Source organism: Macaca thibetana, chromosome 10 (assembly GCF_024542745.1).
Source record: "Macaca thibetana thibetana isolate TM-01 chromosome 10, ASM2454274v1, whole genome shotgun sequence".
Lineage (NCBI taxonomy): Eukaryota > Metazoa > Chordata > Mammalia > Primates > Cercopithecidae > Macaca > Macaca thibetana.
In genome coordinates, this window is record NC_065587.1 from 17,562,038 (window position 1) to 17,587,266 (window position 25,229).

At 48.4% G+C, this 25,229-nt stretch overlaps 1 protein-coding gene across 4 annotated transcripts in view; it reads left to right on the plus strand.

The window, feature by feature from the left end:
* Nucleotides 1–25,229, plus strand: part of LARGE1 (LARGE xylosyl- and glucuronyltransferase 1) — a 633,432-nt gene that overhangs the window by 591,344 nt on the left and 16,859 nt on the right. For all 4 annotated transcript variants that reach the window (XM_050745851.1, XM_050745855.1, XM_050745853.1 and 1 more), the window contains exon 12: nucleotides 11,360–11,638. In XM_050745851.1, coding sequence (XP_050601808.1) covers nucleotides 11,360–11,638 — 279 coding nt within the window. The remainder of the gene's footprint in view (nucleotides 1–11,359; nucleotides 11,639–25,229) is intronic.

Below are 25,229 nucleotides of genomic sequence, written 5' to 3' on the forward strand. Positions count from 1 at the left end.
GTGACAAAGCAAGACTCCGTCTCAAAAAAGTAAAAATAAAAAAAAGAGTACTGATAAGGGTGAGCTGGGTCACATTCCCCCCCACCTCCCCAGCACTGAAAACCAAGGGCTCTTGTCTTACGGTTGTTGTCTGAGGATAGATGAAAGGATCGATTCTTAAGAAGTAGAGCCGTACTCGAATTACCTCAGGAAGAGGGGGAGTGGGGAGACTGGAGCCACAATTGCGACTGGAAAGCAATGCTGTTTCTTTTCCTTCTATGTGTATTGATGAAACAAACATCCGTCAAGCATTTCCAGGCAGTACTGACATGAGTTCCGCCCTGATGTAGCTTACAGGTCCATGCACTGCTTCTCAACCTTGTCCAGGGAGATTGAATCACCTCGGGAATTGTATAACATGTTCACGTCCAGGCTGCCTTGCAGAGCAGTAAAATAAGGACCTTTGTAGGACAGAGCCCTTGGCATTGTTTTGTTTTAAGCTTATAATGTGTAGCCAGGTCTGAGAAGATGGAGCTAGTCACATAAACAGCAATACGCAATTTTTAAAAATGACTGTAATTGCATACGTGCTTGGAAGGCACCGGGAGGATAATCCCAATGCCAGCTTGGAGACCTTCTTTAGGTCGTGTGGTCGGGAGAAGGCTCTCTGAGGAAGGCACATTTCTACAGAGACCTGGAGGACAAGAAAAGGAGTCAGGCATGCGAGTTATTGAGAGAAGAGTTTCCCAGGCAGATGAAATAACAAGTGCAAAGGGCCTGTAGTGGGAAAGATGCCTGCACGTTCAGAAACGTCACAGAAGACCAGAGTGGCCGCAGTATAACAGGGGCTTGGGGGGAAAGCAGCATGAGATAAGACTGTAGGAGGTTAGACACTCATGAGATATCCTAAGTGTGGTAGGGAGTTATTGAACAAATTTATGCAGTTACCTAATATAATTTATATATATATATATATATATATATATATATATATATATGTTCTTTTTTTTTTTTTTTGAGACGGAGTCTTGCTCTGTCACCCAGGCTAGAGTGCAGTGACACGATCTCAGCTCACTGCAACCTCCACCTCCCAGGTTCAAGCAGTTCTCCTGCCTCAGCCTCCCCAGTAGCTGGAACTACAAGCATCCGCCACCACACCCGGCCGATTTTTTGTATTTTTAGTAGAGACAGGGTTTCACCATGTTGGCCTGGATGGTCTCGATCTCTGGACCTCATGATCCTCCCACCTTGGCCTCCCAAAGTGCTGGGATTACAGATGTGAGCCACCGCGCCCATCCTAATTTATATATTTTTAAAAACATCTCTGACTGCCAAGAAGTGAATGGATTTGAAGCCCCAAGGTCACTCAGCCAGGGCTACATGGCTTTTCTATACCTGGCCACTTCAGGTGCCCCTTCCCGCCTTGTCTGACTGGCTTCTGCTTCCCTTCACACATGGCCCACAGTGGCTGCCCTTGCCCCAACTCCCTCTTGTGTCATCCCCGCTCAGCTCCTACAATTAGGAAGGAAGTTTGATTCCTCATTCTGTCTTTTGAGCCACCTCAGAGATGCCTATCCAGCCTATGGGTGAGATTCCATGGGATTGTTCTAAGGATTAAATGAGCTAATGCCTGTACAGTGCCAAGAACAGTGCCTGGGACATAATAAGTGTTCCATAAATGCCAGGTGTTATTAGTCATGAATGACTGAAGAATAAACAGATGAAAGAACAAATACCTGGACGCAAAAACGTTTTCGTAAAGGCACCTGAGAGCTCCAGGAAGTGAGAGGAACCTTGCGCTGGAGGCAACGTGGGATGATTCATATTGAAGGTGGCTCAGGGAAGTGGATTCCTTGCTCTGTGAGTCCCGCCACGTGCAAGCGAATGACCACATGCATAATTCAATGGCTTCAGGGGCTGGCAGTCTCCTGGGGATTCACAGGCTCCAAAAGAACTTGGAGAAAGGCCACGGGGACTCCTGTGCACAGAGAACTTGCAGATCCTAGCAGGTAACAGGTAAAGACAGCATGGGACAAAAGAGCAAGGGACAGGCCCGGAGGCTCTAGTACCAGCTCTATGCTTGACCTGCTGTGAGGGCCCTAGCGAGGCCTGTCCCTTCTTGTGGCCACAGTTTTCTCATCTCCACATCCACGTGATCACTCAGCAAATACGGCTCACTATTCTGCACCAGGCACTTAAGGGGAGAGGAATATGTGTTAAAAGACTTATCCCTGTCTTTAAGGAGTATGCAGCCTATTGGGGGCTCAGGCAACCCATTGGTTTTCTCTTGTTAGGTGACAACGTACCACACAATGAGCAGCTTAAAAAGTACACCTTTGTTACCTTGTGGCCGCTCTGGGTCAGGAATCTGGAAGATGCTAGCAGGGCCCTATGCCCAGGGTCTCAGGACTGAAATCTCAAGGGATTATCCAGGGCTGGGATATCATCTGGGGATTGGCATCCACATCCACGCTCATTTGGGTTGCAGCAGAATTCAGTTCCAGGATGGAGGTCCCGTTTCCTTGCTGGCTGTTGATGGGTGTCCCCCTCAGCTCCTCGAAGCCACTCTCAGTTCGTAGCCATGCAGCCCCATCCCTGCAGGGCAGCCCACTTCTTCAAGGCCAGCAGGAGAATCTGTCTCTGGCCCGCGACACCGGAGTCTTCTATAACATCACGTGATCACAATGTGATATTCACAAGCCCTGCCCACACCCGAGAGGGCGATTACACAGGGCATGTCCACCAGCAGGGTGGGAATCTGGGGGGCCCTCATAGAACTCTGCCTGCCACTGACAGGTAAACAGGTCTACAGTAGAATGTTGAGTGGCGTGCAGGAGGTGCACCAATGCAATGAGGTGGAAAAAGGAAAAGGCAGGGAATGTGTCCAAGGGGAGGTGGCACCTGAATTGAGTGGGAGGCTGGGTAAACTGAGAGTAGAAGGCACAGAAGGAGAGAAGGAAGGCTCCCCAAGGTAGTGCGTGCAGCATGTTCACGGGACAGAGAGGAAGTCAGGCCCAGTGGGGAACACAATAGTGAAGTGTGAAGTGTGGTTAGGGCTTAGGGTGTAGGAGGAAGAAAGAGATCAAATACACATGGCCAGGTAGGCAGGGCTGGATCACAGAGGGCCTCAGGGAAACCAGGGGAGGTGGCCAGCCCTTCTGGCTCAAATCTGGCATCCTGTGTGGGGCTCCATAGGGACACCCAACTAGTGTCCCAGAGTCACCCCTAAAATTCTCAAGTCCCTTTGGCTTCTCACCCAGATTTCAGTTTGGACGCCCAGGCTCCCCACCACTAAGCAGCCACATCAGGAAATCACCTCACCACAGAAGTCCCTCTTTTCACATGTGTGTTTCCTTCTCCTCCATGGCATTTATAGTAAAAAAAAAAAAATCTAATACTCCACATCAGTGCTGAATGATGGTCTGGATTGGTCTCTTTTGACTGCACCTGGCCCCTCCCGTGAGCTACCTAAAACTCAGGTACTATAATCTGTGCAAATGAGAGGGTTTCACTTAAAGCCAGGTGACCATCTCTCCAACCATCGCTGGCTCTCTGTGGCATTCAGGCCTCCTGATAATGCATTCAGATTATCAGCAAAATATTCTGAGTCAAGATTAGTGGCCAGTGGCTACCAAAGAAATCTGATATACTTTCTAATCAAAGTAAAGAGTAGCGTAACAGTGAAGGACACCTGGTCCCTGGAGTCAGGCACTGTGGGTTGTTTGTTGCCCTGTCACTTTGTTTTTGGACAAGTCACTTAACTTTTTGTTTTTGTTTTTTTTGTTGTTGTTGTTAGACAGTCTTGCTGTGTCGCCAGGCCAGAGTGCAGTGATGCAATCTCTCAGCTCACTGCAACCTCCGCCTTCTGTGTTCAAGCGATCCTCCTGCCTCAGCCTCCCAATAGCTGGGACTACAGGCGCACGCCACCACGCCCAGCTAACTTTGGATTTTTAGTAGAGACGGGGTTTCGCCACGTTGACCAGCATGGCCTCAATCTCTTGACTTCGTGATCTTCCCACCTCGGCCTCCCAAAGTGCATCACTTAACTTCTTTAAGCCTCAGTGTCTTCAACTGTATTCTGAAAGTGATAATTATATCATTATCCTCATTATCCCTAAGGTGGTTGTAAAGATCAAATGAGAGAAGGCATGCCCAGTGCTTAGTCCTGACATACATTCAGAGGCTCCCTAAATGATACCAGTATGTTGACCAGAATCAGAAGGACAGAGAGCCCCAGGTTCAAATCCCACCAACTCATTCAATCCTCAGCTGGTGTTCTGGGCAAGTCACTTAACATCATTGGTTTTCTGTTTCCTCCTATAAAAGAGGGTTAAAATTACTTGCCTCATAGGGTCCTGGTTAGGAGTAAATAAGAGATCCTCTATAAAAGCCCTGAGCACGTATTTGACATCCAGTAAATACTGGCTAGATCTGAACATTCTTACGAAGGCATGTGCACATGATAGTTGTTTAGGACAGGTAAAGTGATGTAGCAGAAAAGAAAAAAAAAGCAAGACTTGGATTCAAACTACACTTGTGCCACTTCCTAGCTGTGTTAAGTTTGAACAACTTACTTAGCCTTTTTGAGCCTCACTTGACTCATCTATGAGATGGTGATAATGTTGCTAAATTCACTGATTCTTGTCTGGGTTCTACAAAATAAGATGTAAAGTGCTTAGTAAGTAGTTGATGTGAACAAATATTAATTTCTCTTTTCTTAATGTTTCTCACCTCTCTGCTGGCTATAGAATTTGCTATCTGGAATTTGCAAACAAGTAGAACAAACATGTTTCTAGTTATTAACAGCTCAAACCCATCCTTGTGTATACACTTGTTAGCAAGAAGAGAATACAGGCAAAACCGAGTCCCTCCTTCTGTTGCCAGTGGGATTCATCCTTCTGGTCTGGACTGCAGACACAATCCATTTAAAAGAAAGTCTGTGGTCGGGCGCAGTGGCTCACACCTGTAATCCCAGCACTTTGGGAGGCCGAGGCGGGCAGATCACGAGGTCAGGAGATGGAGACCATCCTGGCTAACACAGTGAAACCCCATCTCTACTAAAAATAATACAAAAAAATAGCCAGGCATAGTGTCAGGCGCCCGTAGTCCCAGCTACTCGGGAGGCTGAGGCAGGAGAATGGCATGAACCCAGGAGGCGGAGCTTGCAGTGAGCCGAGATCCTGCCACTGCACTCCAGCCTGGGCGACAGAGCGAGACTCCGTCTCGAAAAAAAAAAAAAAAGAAGTCTGGGCCCCACTCACGTCTGCAGCAAGCACCGACCATAGCGGTCTTCCCTTCAAAGCCTGGACAGCCCAAGTGTAGCAGACACACGATACCCACTCCTGTACTGTGACATGTATCGCCATCAGGACAATATCTCAAGAGAACCCAAGGGATTCCAAGCCCTAATGAGAGGTGCTTAGCGGGCCGCAATTAAAAATGATAAAGTGGCACTGCAGGCTGATGAAGAATGGTAGAAATTCCCGCAGCCACTTCCACTTTGTCAACACATCCGATTACAATGCAGCACGCTGACTGGTGCCTGTTGGATTGATTTTTAATTTAAGAACCGTTTCAGATGTGTTTGTAAACCTTCGAGTCAGGAGTAGGCCCTACGTGAATGCCACAACGAATTAGGAGAGCTGGCCTTCGCGCTCCCGTGCCCAGCTCCCTCTGGAATTCCATTCAGAAAGAGTGAACGTTGCAACCGTGGCCGTGAAGCCGGGAGATCTGCTTATCCTTCAGCAGCTCAGCACCCTTCCCTCCCGTCCCAGCGGAAGACACCAGTGGCGAAGGGACGGAGGGAGCTGATCACGAGGGGGTCACCTGTCTTCTGACACCTGTCCAGGGAGAGCCTGGTTCTTTAGTGTGTCTTCGACAAAGATGTTAAGTGTTGACTACAGTTGCGGGGCCTCATGGGAATGACGGGGCACTTCTCTGCTCTCTGTTAGTAAAGGAGAGAGAATGCGCTGGGCTCACAGGGCCCCACTCTTTAGAATAGTGTTGCTTCAAGCCTGCTCCTGGGACCAGCAACACAGCATTGCACAGGAGCTTGTCAGAGATACAGATTCTCAGGCCCCACCTCAGACCTCCTGAACCAGAATCTCTTGGGTGGGGCCTGGAAATGGGGGTTTTAATAAGCCCCCCAGGTGATCTTAAACAAGCTTACATTTGAAAGCACTGACGTTCTAGAGAGTGAAAGGTAATTTTTTCTCCGTGTAACAGGCAGAGTGATATTTTAAAAATGTAAATCGGGTCACGTCATTGAAACCCTCAGATGACTTCTTGTTACACATGGAAAGGTGTCCCACCTGCCTGCTGTAGTCTTCAAGGCCCATCCAGCCTGGCATCTGTACAACCCCTGATGCCTTCATCTCACCTCTGCCCCTCACTGTCCTGTGCTGCACCCACACTGGTCCCGTCTCTTCCAGCTTGAACATGGTGAGCCCATTGTTACCCCAAGGGCCATCCCCGCTTCTTGGAAAGCTTTCCCCCCAGACTTTTCACAATGCCAGATCCTTCTCATTATCTGCTATAACAAAATGCCATAAATTATTTGGTGTATAAACACTGGAAATGTATTTATCACAGTGCTGGAGGCTGGAAGTCTAAGATCAAGGCTTTGGTCGATTTGGTGTCTGGTGAGGATGCACTTCCTGGTTCACAGAGAGTCCCTCATCACTGTGTCCTCACGTGGTGGAAGGAGCCAGCTAGCTCCCTGGGCCTCTTGAAAGGGCATGAAGGCTGGGTGCGGTGGCTCATGCCTGTAATCCCATCACTTTGGGAGGCCAAGGCAGGCAGATCACCTGAGGTCAGGAGTTCGAGACCAGCCTGACCAACACGGCGAAATCCCGTCTCTACTAAAAATATAAAAATTAGCCAGGCATGGTGGCGCACACCTGTAATCCCAGCTACTCGGGAGGCTGAGACAGAAAAATCACTTGAACCTGGGAGGTGGAGGTTGCAGTCAGCCAAAATCGCAACACTGCACCCCATCCTGGGCAACAGAGTGAGACTCAGTCTCAAAAAACAAAAGTCGGGGGGGCACGAATCTCGTTCAAGAGAGTTCCACCCTCATGACCTAATCACCCCGCTATTCAAACCTCTGGTTTGTTGATTGTCTTTTTTCCCCACTAGAATAAAAGCTCCTGAAATGCAGGTGCCTAGGCCCGTTGTCTGTATCGTATACCTGATGCATTGGAAATAACAAATTTGTATTAGGTGAAGACATGTTTCAGAGGCAGAAATAGAACCTAAGGAGGAAATAACAGCTATCGTATATGGAGTACCTGCTGTATATCTAGCTTTGCACCAGACACTTTGTACCATTATCTCATTTAATCCTCAAATCCAACTAGATGTTACTGCTTCACAAACTGCCCTGAGTCTTAGCAGCTTAGTACAAGAACTGGAGTGAGCTTGTGATTCTTTGATTGGCAGTGTGGGCTAGACTCTGCTGGGCTCATTCGTGTGTCTGCCGTAAACTAGGTAGCTTTTTGGGGGGTCGTCTGGCTATCAGCAGAGACCAGGGTTACACCAGGGCAAGGTGGTGTAGGGCTAGTTCACGTGGCAGCAGGCACAAGCCCTTTATCTCATCTCTGCTCATGTCGTGCTTGCTAACAGCCCATGGACCAAAGCAAGTCATGTGGCCAGAATTCACGTGGGAGATTATTTCCAGAGGGTATGGACAGAGGGAGAGGGATGATTTATAGCTATTTTGTAATCTTCCAAAGGCATTATTATCCCCAAAATACATATGTGGAAATTGAAGCCCAAAGAACTGTCACTTGCTCAGGAATACTGACACAGCTCAGAGGACAACTCCAGGTCTGTCTGACCCCAAAACCTACAGCTGCACGCTGTGTGATATGCTGCGCAGCCTGCCTCACGGGCCGTGCACCGGATTAGAATGGTCTGCCCTGGTGGGCGTGAGTTCCCTATCCCAGCAGACACTGAGTGGTCACGGCCTGGGCTGCTTGGTCCTGGCGATGCTCTAGAATTCCTTCCAGCCCTGGTCTTCTGGGTTTCTGACCCGGCCATCTCCCTACCTGCTCCTTTATGACTACAGAGACTGTGTGAGGCTTCCAGCCTTAGTGGGACTCTATGGAGTAGCCCCCGCCTGTTTCTAGATCTGCCAGACATTTCTGAGCCTTTGCCCGCCCCTCCCTAGGTGAAGCAGTGGTGGTCTCCATGGGGAGGTGGGAACCAGCATGGGACAGAGACAGGCCTTCTGGGTTTAGGGTCAGCTCTTCCATGGACTCATCCAGCAAAAGAAAGTCTGGCCACAGAGCTTGGCATCAGCAAGAACTGCACTGGGACAACCCTTAGGGAACAGACGAGGGGAGAGAACCTGGGAGGTGGAGGTTGCAGTGAGCCAAGATCGCAGCACTGTACGCCAGCCTGGGCAACAGAGTGAGACTCAGTCTCAAAAAAAAAAAAAAGGAAAAGAAAAGGGGTATGAACCTCACTCATGAGAGCTCCACCTTCATAACCTAATCACCTCCCTAATCAAACCACTGGTTTGTTGATTTGTCTTTTTTCCCCACTAGAATAAAAGCTCCTGAAATGCAGGTGCCTAGGTAGCTTGTCTGTGTCGTATATCTGATGCATTGGAAATAACAAATTTGTATTAGGTGAAGACGTGTTTGAGATGCAGAAATAGAACCTAAGAAGAGAGCCGAGGGGACTGTGAAACTTTGAGACAGATACCAAGAGGGACTGAGGAGGGGAAGGAGTAGGGAGGCACTGACACCGGGAGAAGAACATGCTCTTACTTGGGGAAACAGGCAATGAAGCAAAGGTATTTGGGAACTTTGTTCTCAGCCTAACTCCAATCCGTATTAAATAATGACTTGGATCCGGGCTTTGGGGTTAGATAGACCCGAATGTGAATCTAGGTCCTTCACTTTGTGACTGGGTGACTTGAAAGAAGTTATTTCATCCCCTTAAGCTTCCTTGCCTGTAAGATGGTGATAAGAATCTCAGTGTTATAGTTACTATGAGGATTAAATGTGATAGCCACAGTGTGGCAAAGACATGGCAAACAGCAGGTAAAGGGAGAGATGACTGAGATCATGATCACACCTTAAATATTACCATCATTATAGAAAGCTCGGTTTGTCACGGTTGTTCAGGTCCTGGCAGGAAGGTTGGTTCTAAGGGACTAAAGATTGGAGAGATTGGGGCTGGGGGACATAGAAACAGCAGTGCGTTGTGTCACCATTCTGTCTCACTTGTGGAGGTTCCACAGGACAACATCCAGCTGCGTTATCTCTAAAGCTCGACTTATTTTTCACGTGCACAGCGCCTTTCTTCTGAGAACCTTGAGTATTTTTTCTCTTTTTTTTTTTTTTTTTTTTTGAGACAGTCTCACTCTGGAGTGCAATGGTGCAATCTCAGCTCACTGAAACCTCCGCCCCCCCAGGTTCAAGCGATTCTCCTGCCTCAGCCTCCCAAGTAGCTGGGACTACAGGTGTGCGCTACCACGCCTGGCTAACATTTTTGTATTTTTAGTAGAGATGGAGTTTCACCGTGTCGGTCAGGCTGGTCTTGAATTCCTGACCTCAAACAATCCGCCCGCCTTGGCCTCCAAAAGTGCTGGGATTATAGGCGTGAGCCACCACGCCTGGCCTCTGTGTTCTTACTCTAAACTCTTGACTGAGCTTAGGAGAGGGACTGTGGCAGGTCACGGGGCAGGGGAGGGGTTCCTTTCTTGGAAAACTGAGACACAGAGGCAAAAACCAAGCTAGTGGGAGAATCCCAAGAGGTGATCCTCTCTTCATGCCCAGCCAAACCTCCCTCCTCCCACCCACTTCCTTCAGCAGGTCTCATGTCTACATGCTGGAAATTATTCTTGCCTTTTGCTCTCCAGTTCTCAGAGGATTTGTACAAATGGCCTCTCGTGAAGCGCAGAGTCCCCCACATTTGCAGAAGGTGAAACAGGTGCAGGAGGCATAATTCAAAATTGCAGATCCTCAGAGCCCAGGAGAGGGCAGGCCCCTGCAGCAGAAGCCTGGCACAAAGTTCAGTGCCATTAGGCGTCATGGAGAATACGGTGCCTTTGTAAGAAATGGCTCTGGTCAATTTGGTTAGCAAGCATTATAATGGATGAGAAATGGAGAGCATTTTGCACTGGTGAATATCTTAACCCTCCCGATTGAACGAGAAAGCTAATCTAGGCAGTGCCAATTCACAGAATTACTGAGAGAAAACTCTGGAAGTCATCAAAAAGGCCATTGAAAAAAGATAGGTGTGCCCATTTCCTTTTGTTTAGAAGCATAGAAATGCATGCAGTCGATTTCCTGGTAATGGTCCGAATAAAGTGGGCATTCTGACCAGGAGACTGCTGATTATGTACCTCTTGCTGGGTAAGGAAAAACAATTCAGGTAGGCTTTTGCTGTTGCTTAGCCATAGATTTTATGTACCAGACACTTCTAACGCCTTTGAAAGAAAATATCTTTATAGATTTATCTTCAAACATTTTTGCAGAACCCTCTCTGTTGCAAACCACCCCCCGCCCTTTTTTTTTTTTGTATTTTTTTTTCACTGGGCTCTGTTTTTCCCCCTCTCCCTGGCTCAGCATCTCTGAGGTAGCCTTGCAAAGTTGACTGGCACCCTGGGGTAGTAAGGGCTCTGAAGACAGTGATGACGGCATCACCCCAGGTAGACTTTTGTTTTCAACATTCACATGTTTTTCTATTCCCTTTTTTAGTGTTATGTTTTTCTCACTGACTCCAGGGTCCCATCAGGGCACCTGTCTCCACATGTCTAGCCTCTCAGTGCAAGAGGCAGAGCCGACTGAACCTATGGCACCTCCATTCCTCCATCAGGAAAATGGGGAGAATGACAGCTAGTGCTGGGGTTGTTGAGAGAATTCTGGGAAGCTCCTGGCACATCGCAGCACGTCTTCTATTATAGTTGTTGTTGCTCTTGCGTTTACTGTTTATTTTACCATTCCTGTAACTTAGTGGCCTCTTAGTTTGTCTAAGCCCTCTCTGGCTGGTCACTGTCTTAGGAGATCAGCAGAGCTGTTTTACACGTTTTCAGAGAGACAAGTGTAGGACTTTGCGGATGGAAGGGGGTCTTCAGATCATTTAATATACTCACCACCCGGCTTTGAAATGAGGAGTCCGAGGCTTATAGTGGGATACGACTTGATATCACATGTTCAGTTGGAAGCAGGGAAGGACGAGAACCAGCAAGGTAAGTGTGTTGATGCCTGTTTTATAGGTAAAGGAACTGAATGAGTCACATTGAAAGCAGGGATTTGATCCACAGCTGGTTGATCCAGCATCACTGGAGGCAGAGCCCCACGACAGGCCGGGCGGATGATGCATGGATGGCCCAGGTCCCGCGGCTCACCTTCCCTGTCTCTTCCAGGCTCCAGATGCTGGAGGCCATCTGCAAGCACTGGGAGGGGCCCATCAGCCTGGCCCTCTACCTGTCAGACGCCGAGGCCCAGCAGTTCCTCCGCTACGCTCAGGGCTCCGAGGTGCTTATGAGCCGCCACAACGTGGGCTACCACATCGTGTACAAGGAGGGCCAGTTCTACCCTGTGAACCTGCTGCGCAACGTGGCCATGAAGCACATCAGCACTCCCTACATGTTCCTGTCTGACATTGACTTCCTGCCCATGTATGGGCTCTATGAGTACCTCAGGTAAGGACCTGCAGGGGCCTGGCCATCGGGCCAGAAGGCACATAGGGCCATGCAGTGCGAGGACCAGAAGGCCCTTAGGGTCATCGTCTAGTCCAACAGCTTTCTTTTCCAAATGGGGCAGCAGAGACCCAGAAAGCAGAGGGGAACTGCCCACAGCCACCCAGCAATAGAGTTCTCAGTGAACAGACTGCAACCTGAGTTTGCAGAAGGAAATGCTGATGGCAGAGCTTGGTCCAGGGAACATCTCTTTTTGTCTGCCAGTCTGTTGCTTTTTCTGTAGCATCTATGAAAACATACCCTCCTCAGGCGGGCGCGATGGCTCACGCCTGTAATCCCAGCACTTTGGGAGGCTGAGGCAGGTGGATCACGAGGTCAGGAGTTCAAGACCATCCTGGCCAACATGGTGAAACCCCCTCTCTACTAAAAATACCAAAAAAATTAGCCGAGCGTGGTGGCACGAGCCTGTAATCCCAGCTACTTGGGAAGCTGAGGTAGGAGAATCACTTGAACCAGGGAGTCGGAGGTTGCAGTGAGCCGAGATGGCTCCACTGCACTCCAGCCTGGCGACAGAGCAAGACTCCGTCTCAAATAATAATCATAATAATAAAGAAAACATACCCTCCTTCTTCCGGTTTTAGACCAGACAACCTTCATGTAACCCAAGAAAGATTATTGCCCAGCCTTTTAAACAAATCTAAGTGATGATGATGCCTAGTACTTACGGAAGTGTTTGCTGCGTGCCAGGCACTGTTCTGAGTGCTTCACAGATAGGATCTCATTTCCTCCCCCAGAGCCCCTGCCATGGGTGGTAATATGACCTTCCTTTTCTAAACGGGGAACTGTGGGACCGAGACCAGGAGCCGCTGACCCAGGGTTACTCATCTAGTAAAGAGAAGCTGGGGTCAAAACAGCCAGTCTGACGGCAGAGCCAAGTACATAAGGACCATCACGACTGCTTCTGTGAATCTGCAGTGTCCCTTTCCAGCTCCCCCGACCTCGTGGGACAGGGTGTCAGCAGCTGGAGAAAGCACTCGGCTAATGGAAGGCTTAGATGGATGGCTGTGTGAAGAGTGCATTTATTGTAGAATAGTACACAATTACGACTGATAGGAACCTTGGAAGTCACGTGGCCCAAAGGTCCCATTTCACACGAGAAAACTAAAGTTACACGGGATCATGGTCCAATGACATTAAAAAAAAAAATCCTTTATTTACTGCCATTGGTCAGCATGAATGAGGCCTATACTGAGTGAGTGCCTGCCTAGATCCAGGTACCATGAGAGGTGATTTGCATATATCATCCCATTGGTTCTACACATCGAGCCCCAGAGGCAGGTATAGCTGCCTGCATTCTACAGGGAGGAAGAGTGGGGCTCAGAGAAGCAAAATAACAGTTCAAGTCCAGAGAGCTTGCGCCAGGGTGTGAACCAGCGTCTGCAGCCCCAGGTCTGCCGGTCACGCTGCTGCACATTGTTGGCCTGCGCTGGGGTTTCTATTTGTCCCAAACCAGACGGGGTCTGATTTCTTTCTCTCTTGTTCTCTTGCTCTCCCTCCCTCCCTCCCTCTGACTCTGCCTCTCTGTCTCTTAGTATCTTTCTCTTACTGCCTCTGTCTCTTTCTCTCTTAAAAGAGCTTCTAGGAGTCTTTAAACCTTCTGTAGAGAAGCCAAAGCATCGGTTTAGTCTGCGTACCCTCCGTGCCCTGCGCTCTCTGGAGCAAAGTTAGGCAGCCTGTGCTCTGTCTCTGGCTTCTGAGTCCGTGTCCTTCCAGGGACATCTTCGGGTTTCCTAGTGTCAATCCCTCCCCCAGGGCGGGAGGAGTCCCTACCAGACTCTGTTAAAAACAGTAACGTGAGCTACCCCTAGGCAGCATGACCCTGAGTCAGGGATGGAAGGTGCTGTGGTACCCAGCACCATAAGCCTTAACCCTTGAACCGCCAGGCTACAGAAAGGGCGCTCTCCCTCCAGCCCCAGCACCTGTGCCAGTGCCTGCTGGATCTTGGAATCCAGTGTGTGGAGCCAGGGTGCCCCCATGTGGCCAGATGGGGCTCGCAGCCTCTGATCCCTGCAGATTCTGAAACTTGGGCAGCTTGCGGGATGACAGGCTCCCAAGGGAACAGATAGATGATGGGAGTGAGTGCCACCCTAGACCAAGAAAAGAGGCTTCAGGATTGGACCCCTGCCCACCCTCCACCCCTCTGGGACTCTTCCTTCGCTCCAACCAATTGAAAGTGAGCTGGCCCCATATGAGTCTGTGGTCTCTATTCTCCCTGTGCAAGGACTGTTGAATTATTTGACCTCGTGGGCATCATGTTTTAAAAAACAATACGTATGAACAGGCTGGGTTTTTTTTTTTTTCTTTTTCTTTCTATGTTTTTATTAATTAAAGACATTGTTCACTGCTAATGCAAGCCCTACTTGATGTGAGGTAGCTCGTGTGCCCTTCTACTTAGCATTTGCTTAATGCAGAGTCACTTGAGGTGGTAGTTGGCCTTAGCCACCTTGTCACAAGAAGGTATGTGGTTCCCCTCAGGGGTTTTGAAATATTGCAAATTGGTTTTAAAACTTTATTACCTTCTTCCCAGACTTTTCCCAAGAATGCCGAGTACAATTCAATAGAGAGACCGGAGCCGTGGTCTCAAGGAGCCAGTCATCTCTCCACACAATTGTATAATTATTGCTTTAGGGAGGCAGGGAAGGTTACTGGGTATTCATATTTTTCAAGAGGAGTTGGGAATCTGGATTTTCATATAAAATGTTTTCTTTAATGTTGGCAGCTAATTTTCAAAAATTGTTTTTGGATGATGATTTGGAGCAAAAAATTGTTTCCAATGCTGTTGAGGCCGACCAAATGTGTCTTCAGGCTGCCTTGACCCCTCACAACCCCACCCCAAACGACCAGAGTGTAACCTCTGACATGACCTAGACAATTCCGAGGCCACCAGAGTATTTATAAGAATCAATAAGGAATGTGATTCTCTTCGAAGCCCCAAATAAGCAGGCACTGTTCTTTTCATATGAAGTAATCACATCAACTTACCCTTGGTTTCAGGGACATTTTTTCAGGTGAGTAGACAGATTCGTTTCTGATCCAGACGTTACCAGTAGATGCCCCTTGTACACACCATAGCTTCACTGGTATGAGCTGAGGTTAAGGGTGCTGTTTGCTGTGGCAGCTGAGGACTCCAACGAAGCCCCCAGACCCTTCTAGAAACTGACTTCCTCAGCACTGATCTCCCACAGAATGCTCTACCCAAGCTCTGTCAAGATGTTAATATTGGCCAGGTGCAGTGGCTGACACCTGTAACCCAGCATTTTAGGAGGCTGAGGCGGGAGGATCACTTGAGCCCAGGAATTTGAGACCAGCCTGAGCAATATAGTGAGACCCCATATCTATGAAAAATTTTAAAAATTGGCAGGGCACCGTGACTCAGACCTGTAATCCCAGCACTTTGGGAGGCTGAGGCAGGTGGATCACGAGGTCAGAAGATCGAGACCATCCTGGTCAACATGGTGAAACCCCGTCTCTACTAAAATACCAAAAATTAGCCAGGCATGGTGGTACACACCTGTATTCCCAGCTACTCAGGAGGCTGAGGCAGGGGAATCGCTTGAACCCAGAAGGTGAAGGTTGCAGTGAGCCGAGATCGCACCACTGCACTCCAGCCTGGCAACAGAGTGAGACTCCATCTCAAAAAATAAAATAAAATAATTGCCAAGCATTGTGGAGCACGCCTGTGGTTTCAGCTAGTCGGGAGGTTGAGACAGGAGGATCGCCTGAGCCCAGGCAATGGAAGATAGAATGAGCCATGATTGTGCCACTGCACTCCATCCTGAACAGCAGGGCAACACCCTATCTCAAAAAAATACATTTTTTACTTATGAAAAATGATGACCGTTACAAGTTATTGAGCCCTTACCATGCACCAGAAACCCTGCTAGCTGCACTCTGTCATTACCTCTGTTCTTCACATTGCTCTTTAAGGTAACCACCATTACAGGTGACCAAACTGAGGCCCCAGAGAGGTTAAATGTTAGCATTAGAGGAGGAAGAAAGCAGCTTTCCTCCATGCCAGCCTGCTCACTCTGTTGAAGGGGCCAGGTTACTCCCAAACCTCCAGGGTACCAGAGCAGGCTGACCGGCAGCCCTCAGCTTGTACCCCCAAACACTTATTTATATCACCCTTTTTGGGGTTCTACTTGGTTACCAAAAAAAGTTCAGCATCTTAGCTCTTTGAGCAGTTGCTTAGCAACAAGCTAATAGTACAGCCATAACAAACAGATCAATCGGAAAATAATGGAATCAGCTGTATGCATGGACAACAGCTGCAGAGTTTCACTAAAATCTCCTTCCAGCCCCGTCACCTACTTTTTCTAAAGAATGAGCTCCTGGATGTCCAGCTTTCACTCTTGATCTCAGAAATGTCAAGTGAAAGTCAGCGGGGCATGACACAAGTTGCGCAGGCTTGCCTTTGAAGCCAGGTTCCACAACAGTAATCAAGTGTGTGACTTGGGGCTGCTTGCTTCATCTCCCCATTCTTTCACTTCCTCAATTAACATAGGAGCTAATCATAGCCTCCTGTGGGGTTATGGTGGGTGCCCAGCAGGAGTTCATTTTCTGCCCCTTGGCCTATTCAGTATTGGGCTTCTGATTGGACCTCTGTGCTAGGCCCCTGCTCCAACCCAACCCCTGCCATTGCAAACTCTGCCACTTCCTGTGCAGCCTGGGTAGCTTCATGTGACCATCTATGTTTTTTCTCTTTCTGAAAATGAGAAACTATATATTGATACTCATTCTTTCAAAAACTATGTAGTGAGTATCTACTATGTGCCAGGCAGTATACTGCATTGTAGGTGACGTTGCTGTCCCTGGGGGTCATTCAGACCTGCATTTCAGTGCAGAGGACTCTCCCTCCCCTTTCCCTTCCCTCTTTCCCCTCCCTCCACACCTTTCCTTCCCTTCCTTTCTTTCTCTCTCTCTCTCTCTCTCTTTCCCTTTCTCTCTTTTCTCATTTTCTCTTTGTTTTTTTTTTTTTTTTGAGACGGAATCTCGCTCTGTCACCCAGGCTGGAGTGCAGTGGCCGGATCTCAGCTCACTGCAAGCTCCGCCTCCCGGGTTCACGCCATTCTCCTGCCTCAACCTCCCGAGTAGCTGGGACTACAGGCGCCCGCCACCGCGCCCGGCTAATTTTGTGTATTTTTTAGTAGAGACGGGGTTTCACCGTGTTAGCCAGGATGGTCTCGATCTCCTGACCTCGTGATCCGCCCGTCTCGGCCTCCCAAAGTGCTGGCATTACAGGCTTGAGCCACCGCGCCCGGCTCTTTTCTCATTTTCTCTCTTTTCTTCCTTTCTTTCCATGCTGCTGCTGCTGCTGCTTCTTCTTCTTCTTCTTCTTCTTCTTCTTCTTCTTCTTCTTCTTCTTCTTCTTCTTCTTCTCTCTCTCTCTCTCTCTCTCTCTCTGTTGCTCAGGCTGGAGTGTAATGGTGCAATCATGGCTCACTGCAGCCTCAACCTCCCCCAGCTCCAGTGATTCTCCCACTTTAGTCTCCCCAGTAGCTGGGATTATAGCCATGCGCCATCACTCCCGGCCAATTTTTTTTTTTTTTTAACCATTTGTAGAGACAGAGTTTCGCTGTGTTACCCAGGCTGGTCTTGAACTCCTGGGCTCAAGTGATCCGCCCTCCCAGGCCTCCCAAAGTTCTGGGATTACAGGCACGAGCCACTGCTTCCGGCCTCTCTCTCTCTCTCTCTTTCCTTTTCTCTTTCTTTCCATCTTTCCTTTTTCCTTTCCTTTCCTTCTCTACTTCTTTTTAGACACAGGGTCTTCCTCTGTCACCCAGGCTGGAGTGCAGTGGTGCAATCATAGCTTACTGCAGCCTCAAACTCCTGGGCTCAAGCAATCTTCCTGCCTCAGCCTCCCAAGTAGCTGGGACTACAGGTGTATACCACCATGCCCAGCTAATTTTTAAATTTCCTTTTAGAAAAATAAACATAACCCAGACCATATTGTCCAGGCTAGTCTCAAACTCCTGGGCTCAAGCAATCCTCCTGCCTCAGCCTCCCACAACCCTGGGATTACAGGCGTGAACCACCGTGACTGACTGATGCTGAGTACTCTTTATTTAGAATGTATTTAACGTTGGGAAATGCACTTAACCTCTCTAACTTGCTTTATCTGTGAAATGGGAATCATACTGCTTTTTCCTCTTCCCCAGTTCTTAAGGAACTGAGAAGATTAGAGCTAATAGTATTTGGAAAGCACCCAGGAATGCCCGAAACATTCTTTGTTCCATGTGTCTGCGTGACCAGGCACTGTTTCAGGTGCTGGGGCTAGAACAGTAAACAGGGAAGACTAAGTTCTGGCCCTCAGAGGTTTGCACCCTGGTGGTCATTGCAACTGTATGTGCCATTGCTAGCATCGGCATTCACACAGATACAAGGCTGAGAGATACAGGAGCTTAAACTAACAAGCGAATGACCCGACGTGGGTGCACACTGAAGGTCTCTAAATGAGGGGAGAGAAGGGCCTGAGACATCGTGGCATTTCCAAGACCTGGACAGCTTCACTCTGCTGAGACTTTCCACATTCATGAGACTGGCACAGGTTTCCGACCCCTTTCACTGACCCTGCAGAATCCTCATCTTTTTTTTTTTTTTTTTTTTTGAGATGAAGTCTCGCCCTTGTCCCCAGGCTGGAGTGCAATGGCACGATCTCGGTCACTGCAACCTCTGCCTCCCAGGTTCAAGAGATTCTCCTGCCTCAGCCTCCTGAGTAGCTGGGATTACAGGCACCTGCCACCACGCCCGGCTAATTTTTGTATTCTTAGTAGAGACAGGGTTTCACCATGTTGGCCAGGCTGGTCTCCAACTCCTGACCTCAGGTGATCCGCCCGCCTTGGCCTCCCAAAGTGCTGGGATTACAGGCATGAGGAATCCTCATCTTTAATCCATGCCCAAAATGTAAAGTATTTCCACTGTCCTCACTGCCTTTGCCTTCTTGGGGACAAACCCTTCTTTTTTTTTTTTTTTTTTTTTTTTTTGAGGCAGAGTTTTATGCCGCCTAGGCTGGAGTGCAATAGCGTGATCTTGGCTCACTGCAATCTCCGCCCCCCGGTTTCAAGCAGTTGTCCTGCCTCAGCCTCCCAAGTAGCTGGGATTACAGGCACATGCCACCACACTTGGCTAATTTTTTTGTATTTTTTATTAGAGATGGGGTTTTGCCATGTTGGCCAGGCTGGTCTCGAACTCCTGACCTCAAGTGATCCGCCCACCTCTGCCTCTCAAAGTACTGGAATTACAGGCGTGAGCCACTGCACCCGGCACCCTTCTGGAGGACAGATGTGCCACACTGGGTAGAGACTATATTCTGACACTGTGTAGGAATGCCAGCTTTCTGTTTGATTCTTTTCTGCCCAGCTTGACATCTAACCACCTACCCCCTTACATTTTCCCTGGCACATCATGGCTGTTCTATAAATACTTGTTGAATGAGTGCAGACATGTGAACAAAGCCAGGTAGGGGTGGGACCAGGCGAAGCTGACTGGCTGCCTGCCCGGAGACATTACCAGGTGACATTTCCTTGGGCTCATTCGTTGTTTTAACTCTGCTGTATCTATAACATTTAACATTTATTGAGCACTTACTATGCGCCAAGCACTGTTACGAGCCCTTTCACCTGTGTTTTACCATTAAAGTTCACCGCAATTCATCTTACAAATGAGGATGTTCAGGCTAAGTAACATGCCCATGGGCACAGCAGTACTAAAAGGATAAGTGGTGGGCTGGGCACACTCCCAGCACTTAGGGAGGCCAAGGTGGGCAGATCACCTGAGGTCGGGAGTTCAAGACCAGCCTGACCAACATGGAGAAACCCCATCTCAACTAAAAACACAAAAATTAGCTGTACATGGTGGCGCATGCTTGTAATCCCAGCTACTCAGGAGGCTGAGGCGGGAAAATTGCTTGAACCCGGGAGGTAGAGATTGCGGTGAGCCGAGATTGCGCCATTGTACTCCAGCCTGGACAACAAGAGAGAAACTCCATCTCAAAAAAAAAAAAAGAAAAAGAAAAAGGATAACTGGCTCATCTTAGGCTTATCCATAGGTGTTCTATGCTTAGCCTGTTTATTGATCCAGTTGCCCGATAGGCCCATCTTCTCTTCATCATGATGGCCATGACCGTCATCGTGGCTTGCATTTGCCAAGCGTATCCTATCCACTAGGGAACTGTTTTAATCTTTGCACCAGATAATCCATGTAGTTCTTACAAAGTCACACAGCACAGGTACTAATACAGTCTGCAGTTCACAGAGGAGAAAACTGTGGCACAGAGATGGAATGTGTTCAAGAGTATGAGCTGGTGAGTGTCCACGAAGGTGGTCTCTGAATCCGGGCAGTATGCCGCACAGCTGCCCTCCTTAGTGCCAGGCCTCCGTGATCCCCAGCCAGGGTTTAACTCTATGCCAGCACATGGCAAGTGTTCTACAGTGTTTAGCTGTTATTAGTAACAGTAAACATCAGGACAGTGGGGTAATTAGAGAGGAATGTTGAGCGTTACCTGAGATGATGGAGACAGAGTCTCTAGCCCAGAGCCTTGCACATGGTCAAGTGCTCAGTAAACTGTGGCAATTGTTATTACTGGTTATTTGTAAAATTTGCCCCAAAAGCTTCTTAGCTTCTCTTCCTCACCTGCCCCTCTCTGACTGACAGGTTCTCCCTCTGGAAATCTTAACGCCATCCATTAAGGAGCCACCAGATCTTGCTCATGCCTGGGAGCCCTTCTGGCTCTCAGAGGCCATGCCCATGTGTGACCTCGTGTATTACGTGTATATTCTACAGTGGCACTCTGTGGGCCGCCCTGTCTCCCTCGTTTGCAAGTCCTTGCTGTTGTCGCCACATAGTTCCTGGAAGCCAGTCTGCCAAGAACTCATTTCCTAGACAACTGGCGTAGAATCGAGCAAACCCTGCTCGCTGGCTTGTATGTTTAGGGATGAGACAAGAGGAGGACGGGCTGTGCTGAGGTCTGCCTCCAGAGTGAGCAGCACAGATGGCTCCTTGCTTCCTCTCTGCGCACGGGTTGTCACCGTGAGGTAGACTGCTCAATCCTCCGGTGTCATTCACATGATTTCCCATTGCACTGGTCAAAAGCAGCGCTTATGTCTAGCACTATGATGTCAGTTTAAATGGCTGTGAGGGACAGCTGGAGACAAGAGGGCTTCTCGTAGTCTCCCAAAGTCACATGAGCACCCACACGCATGCACACACGCACGTGTGCCCTTCTTTGCCTCTCACTGGTTGATCACACCTGTGGCTGCACTGGCCCTGCTGCTCCTCACCACACATCACAAGCTCACTGGTTCATGTGCACATACCTTGCCAGGAATAAGCTGAAATAAGAAAATGATGGTGCATCTCAGACCCGGGCCTCTGCTTTGTCTTTAACCGCCACTGGCTGATCCACTTCTTACGAGCATCCATCAGAATATGAGTGCATGACCATCTGTAAAGGACCAAATAAGGAAAAAACACTGTTTATAAGTGCCTTCTCTCGTGGCAGGTGCTGTGCTAGGCCCTGGGCAAATGTTGTCTTTTTTATGACAACCTAGTCAAGGATAAGTGCTTTTATTCCCATTATACAAGTGATATTAAAACACAGAAGGTAAGTTTGCCCAAAGGTTGTAGGTATTTAAATGGCAGAGCTATCATGTCAACTCAGGTCTTTGTGACTTCCAAAGAGCCCTCTTCACAGTCCCATCCTCTCTACCGCATTAGGACAATTACAAATAGATTCCTCCATTCCCTATACACTTACTGAGCGCCTACTGTTTGCCTGGCACTGTGCAGCACCTGGAAACGTAACCATGAACAGAGGCTCACCCCAGACCTCAAGCCCGGCAGGGCTAATAGGTGCATGCGCAGGCAGCCACCACCAATGAGCGAAACAGCCTAGGATGAACCAGTCCCAAAGAAGATGCAGACCCCATGTGAAGGGGAGCATGAAGGGAGACACATCAAGGCCCACGGAGGTGGGGAAGGGAGGTGCGAGGAGGCTGGTTTTTCTAATTGCCTATGCACCAAGCCTTAGGAGAAATCAATGCTGTTCTGGGATTTCTGAAACAGATGCACGCTCCAGCACAGGTTTCTTTACCTCCTCCCATCCCCTTTTAATATAACTTTCATAGGAGTCCCTGAGAACTTGTATGAGAACCACATGGATTTCTTATGACTCAGGTTTCATTAAACAGTGGGCTCTCTGACATTTGATGCTGCAGAACAGGGCTGTGGAAACCCAGGGCTCTGAGAGCTGACAAGTGTGGCTCTTTCCTGGCACTCTGACAGCAGCCCCAGTGCCTTCAGCTCTGCGATTCCCGATAGTTTGTCACTTGTCAGCATTGGCCTCCGCCATTTATTGCAACACCACAAAGAAGTCAGCGTGGGCACTGCTGTTACAGGCATGGAAACTTGCACAGCAGACATGGGGAATTCCCCAACCCCTGCCCAAGGAGTAGGGGCCACAAGAGGTCCCAAATGGTTACCAGCATCCAGTGGGCTGAACGGCAGTTACCCTGGTGAGAACAAGAGAGAGTAGAAAGATGCCTTCAGAATTATGGGATGGGCTTCTTGAGATAAGGCTAGTAGGAGTGGTCATTAGTGCCAAATGCAGAGATAATTCAAACAAGGTGAGAATGAACAAATCTATTAGACTTGACAGTGAGGGGACATTGCTGACTTTGGCCAGATCATAGAGTCAAAGACAGATTATAGTAGTTTGAGAAACTCATGGGTGGTAATGAAAAGAAATAGCCAGTGTAGGAGGCTCAGTCAGCCAGTGATATATAGGATCAGTGTACATGTTCCTAATCTCATAATACTCTTCGTTTTCTGACCTTCGCCACAGTTTGCTTCTTCAAGGTGGAATCTGCCATGTGGATGAGATTGCATTTAAGGAACATAGGTACACACATTGTAGCCTCCTGTCTTCTCCCTTTTTTCCATTCCCAACCACTCTCCCACCACTGCCTTGACCCATGAACTCAAAGAAGTTCATTGTTCCAGTTGCAGGGTTGGGAAGACAGACACAATCCCCGCATTAACACAGTTGGCCCCAATATATCTTTATTGGTTATTGATCTTTCCTGCTTAATTTTAAGCTGGTGCAGACTTTACTAACATCATTATTTGATGACGACGATAACTACTAGCTGTGTGGTAGTTACTTGTTAACCTCTCAGAACTTTAATACCTTTATCATTAAACTGAAAACACGAGTACGTAAGTCATAGGTTGCACTGATTAAGAGAAGTAATGCATATAAAGCACTCAGCATGGGGCTTGATACCCAATGCATGTAAGCATTTATTATCATTTATCAGCCACCTACAATAGACCAGGCAGGTGCTAAGAAATTCAGTTTCTCCAATCCTATATGCTTCCTCGTTATCAGAGCTTTGCAAATAACCTGGAACACCCTTTCCTGACTGGCTAACTCCTGCTTCTTGATTGGAGCATATCTCAGTGATGAGAAGTCTTCCATCACTCTGCACCCAGAGAGGACTATGCTTCTGTCTTCCTCCCTCCCTACACTGCGAGCTATGCACGGACAAAGGTTATATCTGTTCATTTAGCTCTGTACCCAGCGTCTAGGTCTTGGCTTCATTAATATTCATTAATTGATGAATATATTATCTTCGTTCTCTTACTCACCAAGTCCATAAAGCATTTATTATTATCAAGATAAGGAAACAAAAGCCCGGGGTGTGAAGACAATGGCCCACGATTGCACAGTTAGTCAAGTGGTGGAATTAAGATGGAATCTATATCATCTGATTAAAAAGATCATGCTCTTTTTTCTCACTGTTCAGCCTCCCTTCAAACTGGCGTGCCATGAGAGATACCCAGCCCTCAAGTGAGTGGAAGATAATTTCAGTTGGCTCCTCTTGAAATATCAGACTCTGTGGCTCCAATCCCATATGTCAGGCACACAGCTGGAATTGAGGAGCAGCTGGGCGTGGGCTCTCCTGTTTATCCCATCCCCTGCTCTCTCCCCTCCCTTTTGTCTCCACACCGAAGCCTGGCATCCACTGCCATTGAGCACCCTGCTCTATCCCCACCAACCCACACCATTATCCACATCACTGGCCTGGCCCTGCAGCGCCTTGAGTTTGCCCCCCGAACCCCCCAGTTGAGAAAGACACAAACAGGAGATAATTCTAGAATCCTTTGTCCCTGCTTAAACTTGACTGTGCTCTCTCATTTTCTTAACCTCAGTGATGGATTTTTTTTCTAATTTTGTTTTCTTGAAGATGACATCAAACTGGGTTTGTAGTATGTCCAGTTTGTTTTGTGGTGCTGTAACAGAATACTGGAGACTGGGTAATTTTTAAAGAATAGAAATGTATTCCCCACAGTTCTGGAGGCTGGGAAGTCTGAGAACAAACTTGGTGACAGATTCGTCGTCTGGGAGGGCTGCTCTTTGCTGTCAAGATGGTTCTTTGTGAGTTTTGTTTGCTTCTTTGTGTTTGTTTTTGTTTTGAGACAGAGTCTCACTCTGTCACCCAGACTGGAGTGCAGTGGCACGATCTCGGCTCATTGCAACCTCCACCTCCCTGGTTCAAGCGATTCTCCTGCCTCAGCCTCCTGCGTAGCTGGGATTATAGGTGTGCGCCACCATGCCTGGCTAATTTTTTGTGTTTTTAATAGAGACAGGGTTTCACCATGTTGGCCAAGCTGGTGTCGATTTCCTGACCTCAGGTTATCCACTCACCTTGGCCTCCCAAAGTGCTGGAATTATAGGCGTGAGTCACTACACCCGGCCCCAAGATAGTTCTTTGAACACTGCATCCTGCAGGGAAACCCATCCAGCTAATACTCTGCCCTTCTATCCATGCTGTTTCTTTGGTTTATGCAGAACCCGGGCAAGCTACCATCTGCACCCATCCCTACCCCTTCAGTTGGCATAGGAAGCCTCACTACTCACTCACATCCCCTCCCCTGCTTGCCAGTTTTGCCTGATTGGAGCAAAAGAGGATATGAACTATTCTTATACGTGAGTGAGCTGAGAGGAGGGGCTTGGGGAAGAAAGATACACAGAAGAGGAGGCTGGGGGGCTTTGGAAGATAACCTTTATCAAATTCAGTTTCCCCACTGGTTAGCGCTCTCAGGCTGGAAGAGGTGAATTTACTGTGTGAGCAACACCTGAATTGTTTTTGACACAGAGAGGGTCTCAGAGGACTGGCTAGAGACTGAGATCTCATCAGCTCTGTTTCTGTAGATGAGCAAGCAGAAGGCTGTAAGTAGTATGTCGACTTTTCTGAATCCTCCTTCACTCTTGCCCATTCTATTGCCTTGGATGCACCTGTCAGCTCAGCTGTGAAAGGGGAAGGGGACTTGTTTGTTAATGAGTTAATTCTAAGTCGGCCACTGCTTTGGGCTCTAGAGCCCTGAGAGATGAGAGATAAGCCTTTATTGTCTCCATTTACACATGGGGAACCTGTGGTTGGGAGAGGTTGCCCAATGTGCCCAAGTCAGGAGAGAGAGAGGAGCAATCAGGTTTGGAAGCTGCTGCTGTCTGGCCCCAAGTCACTTACGTTCA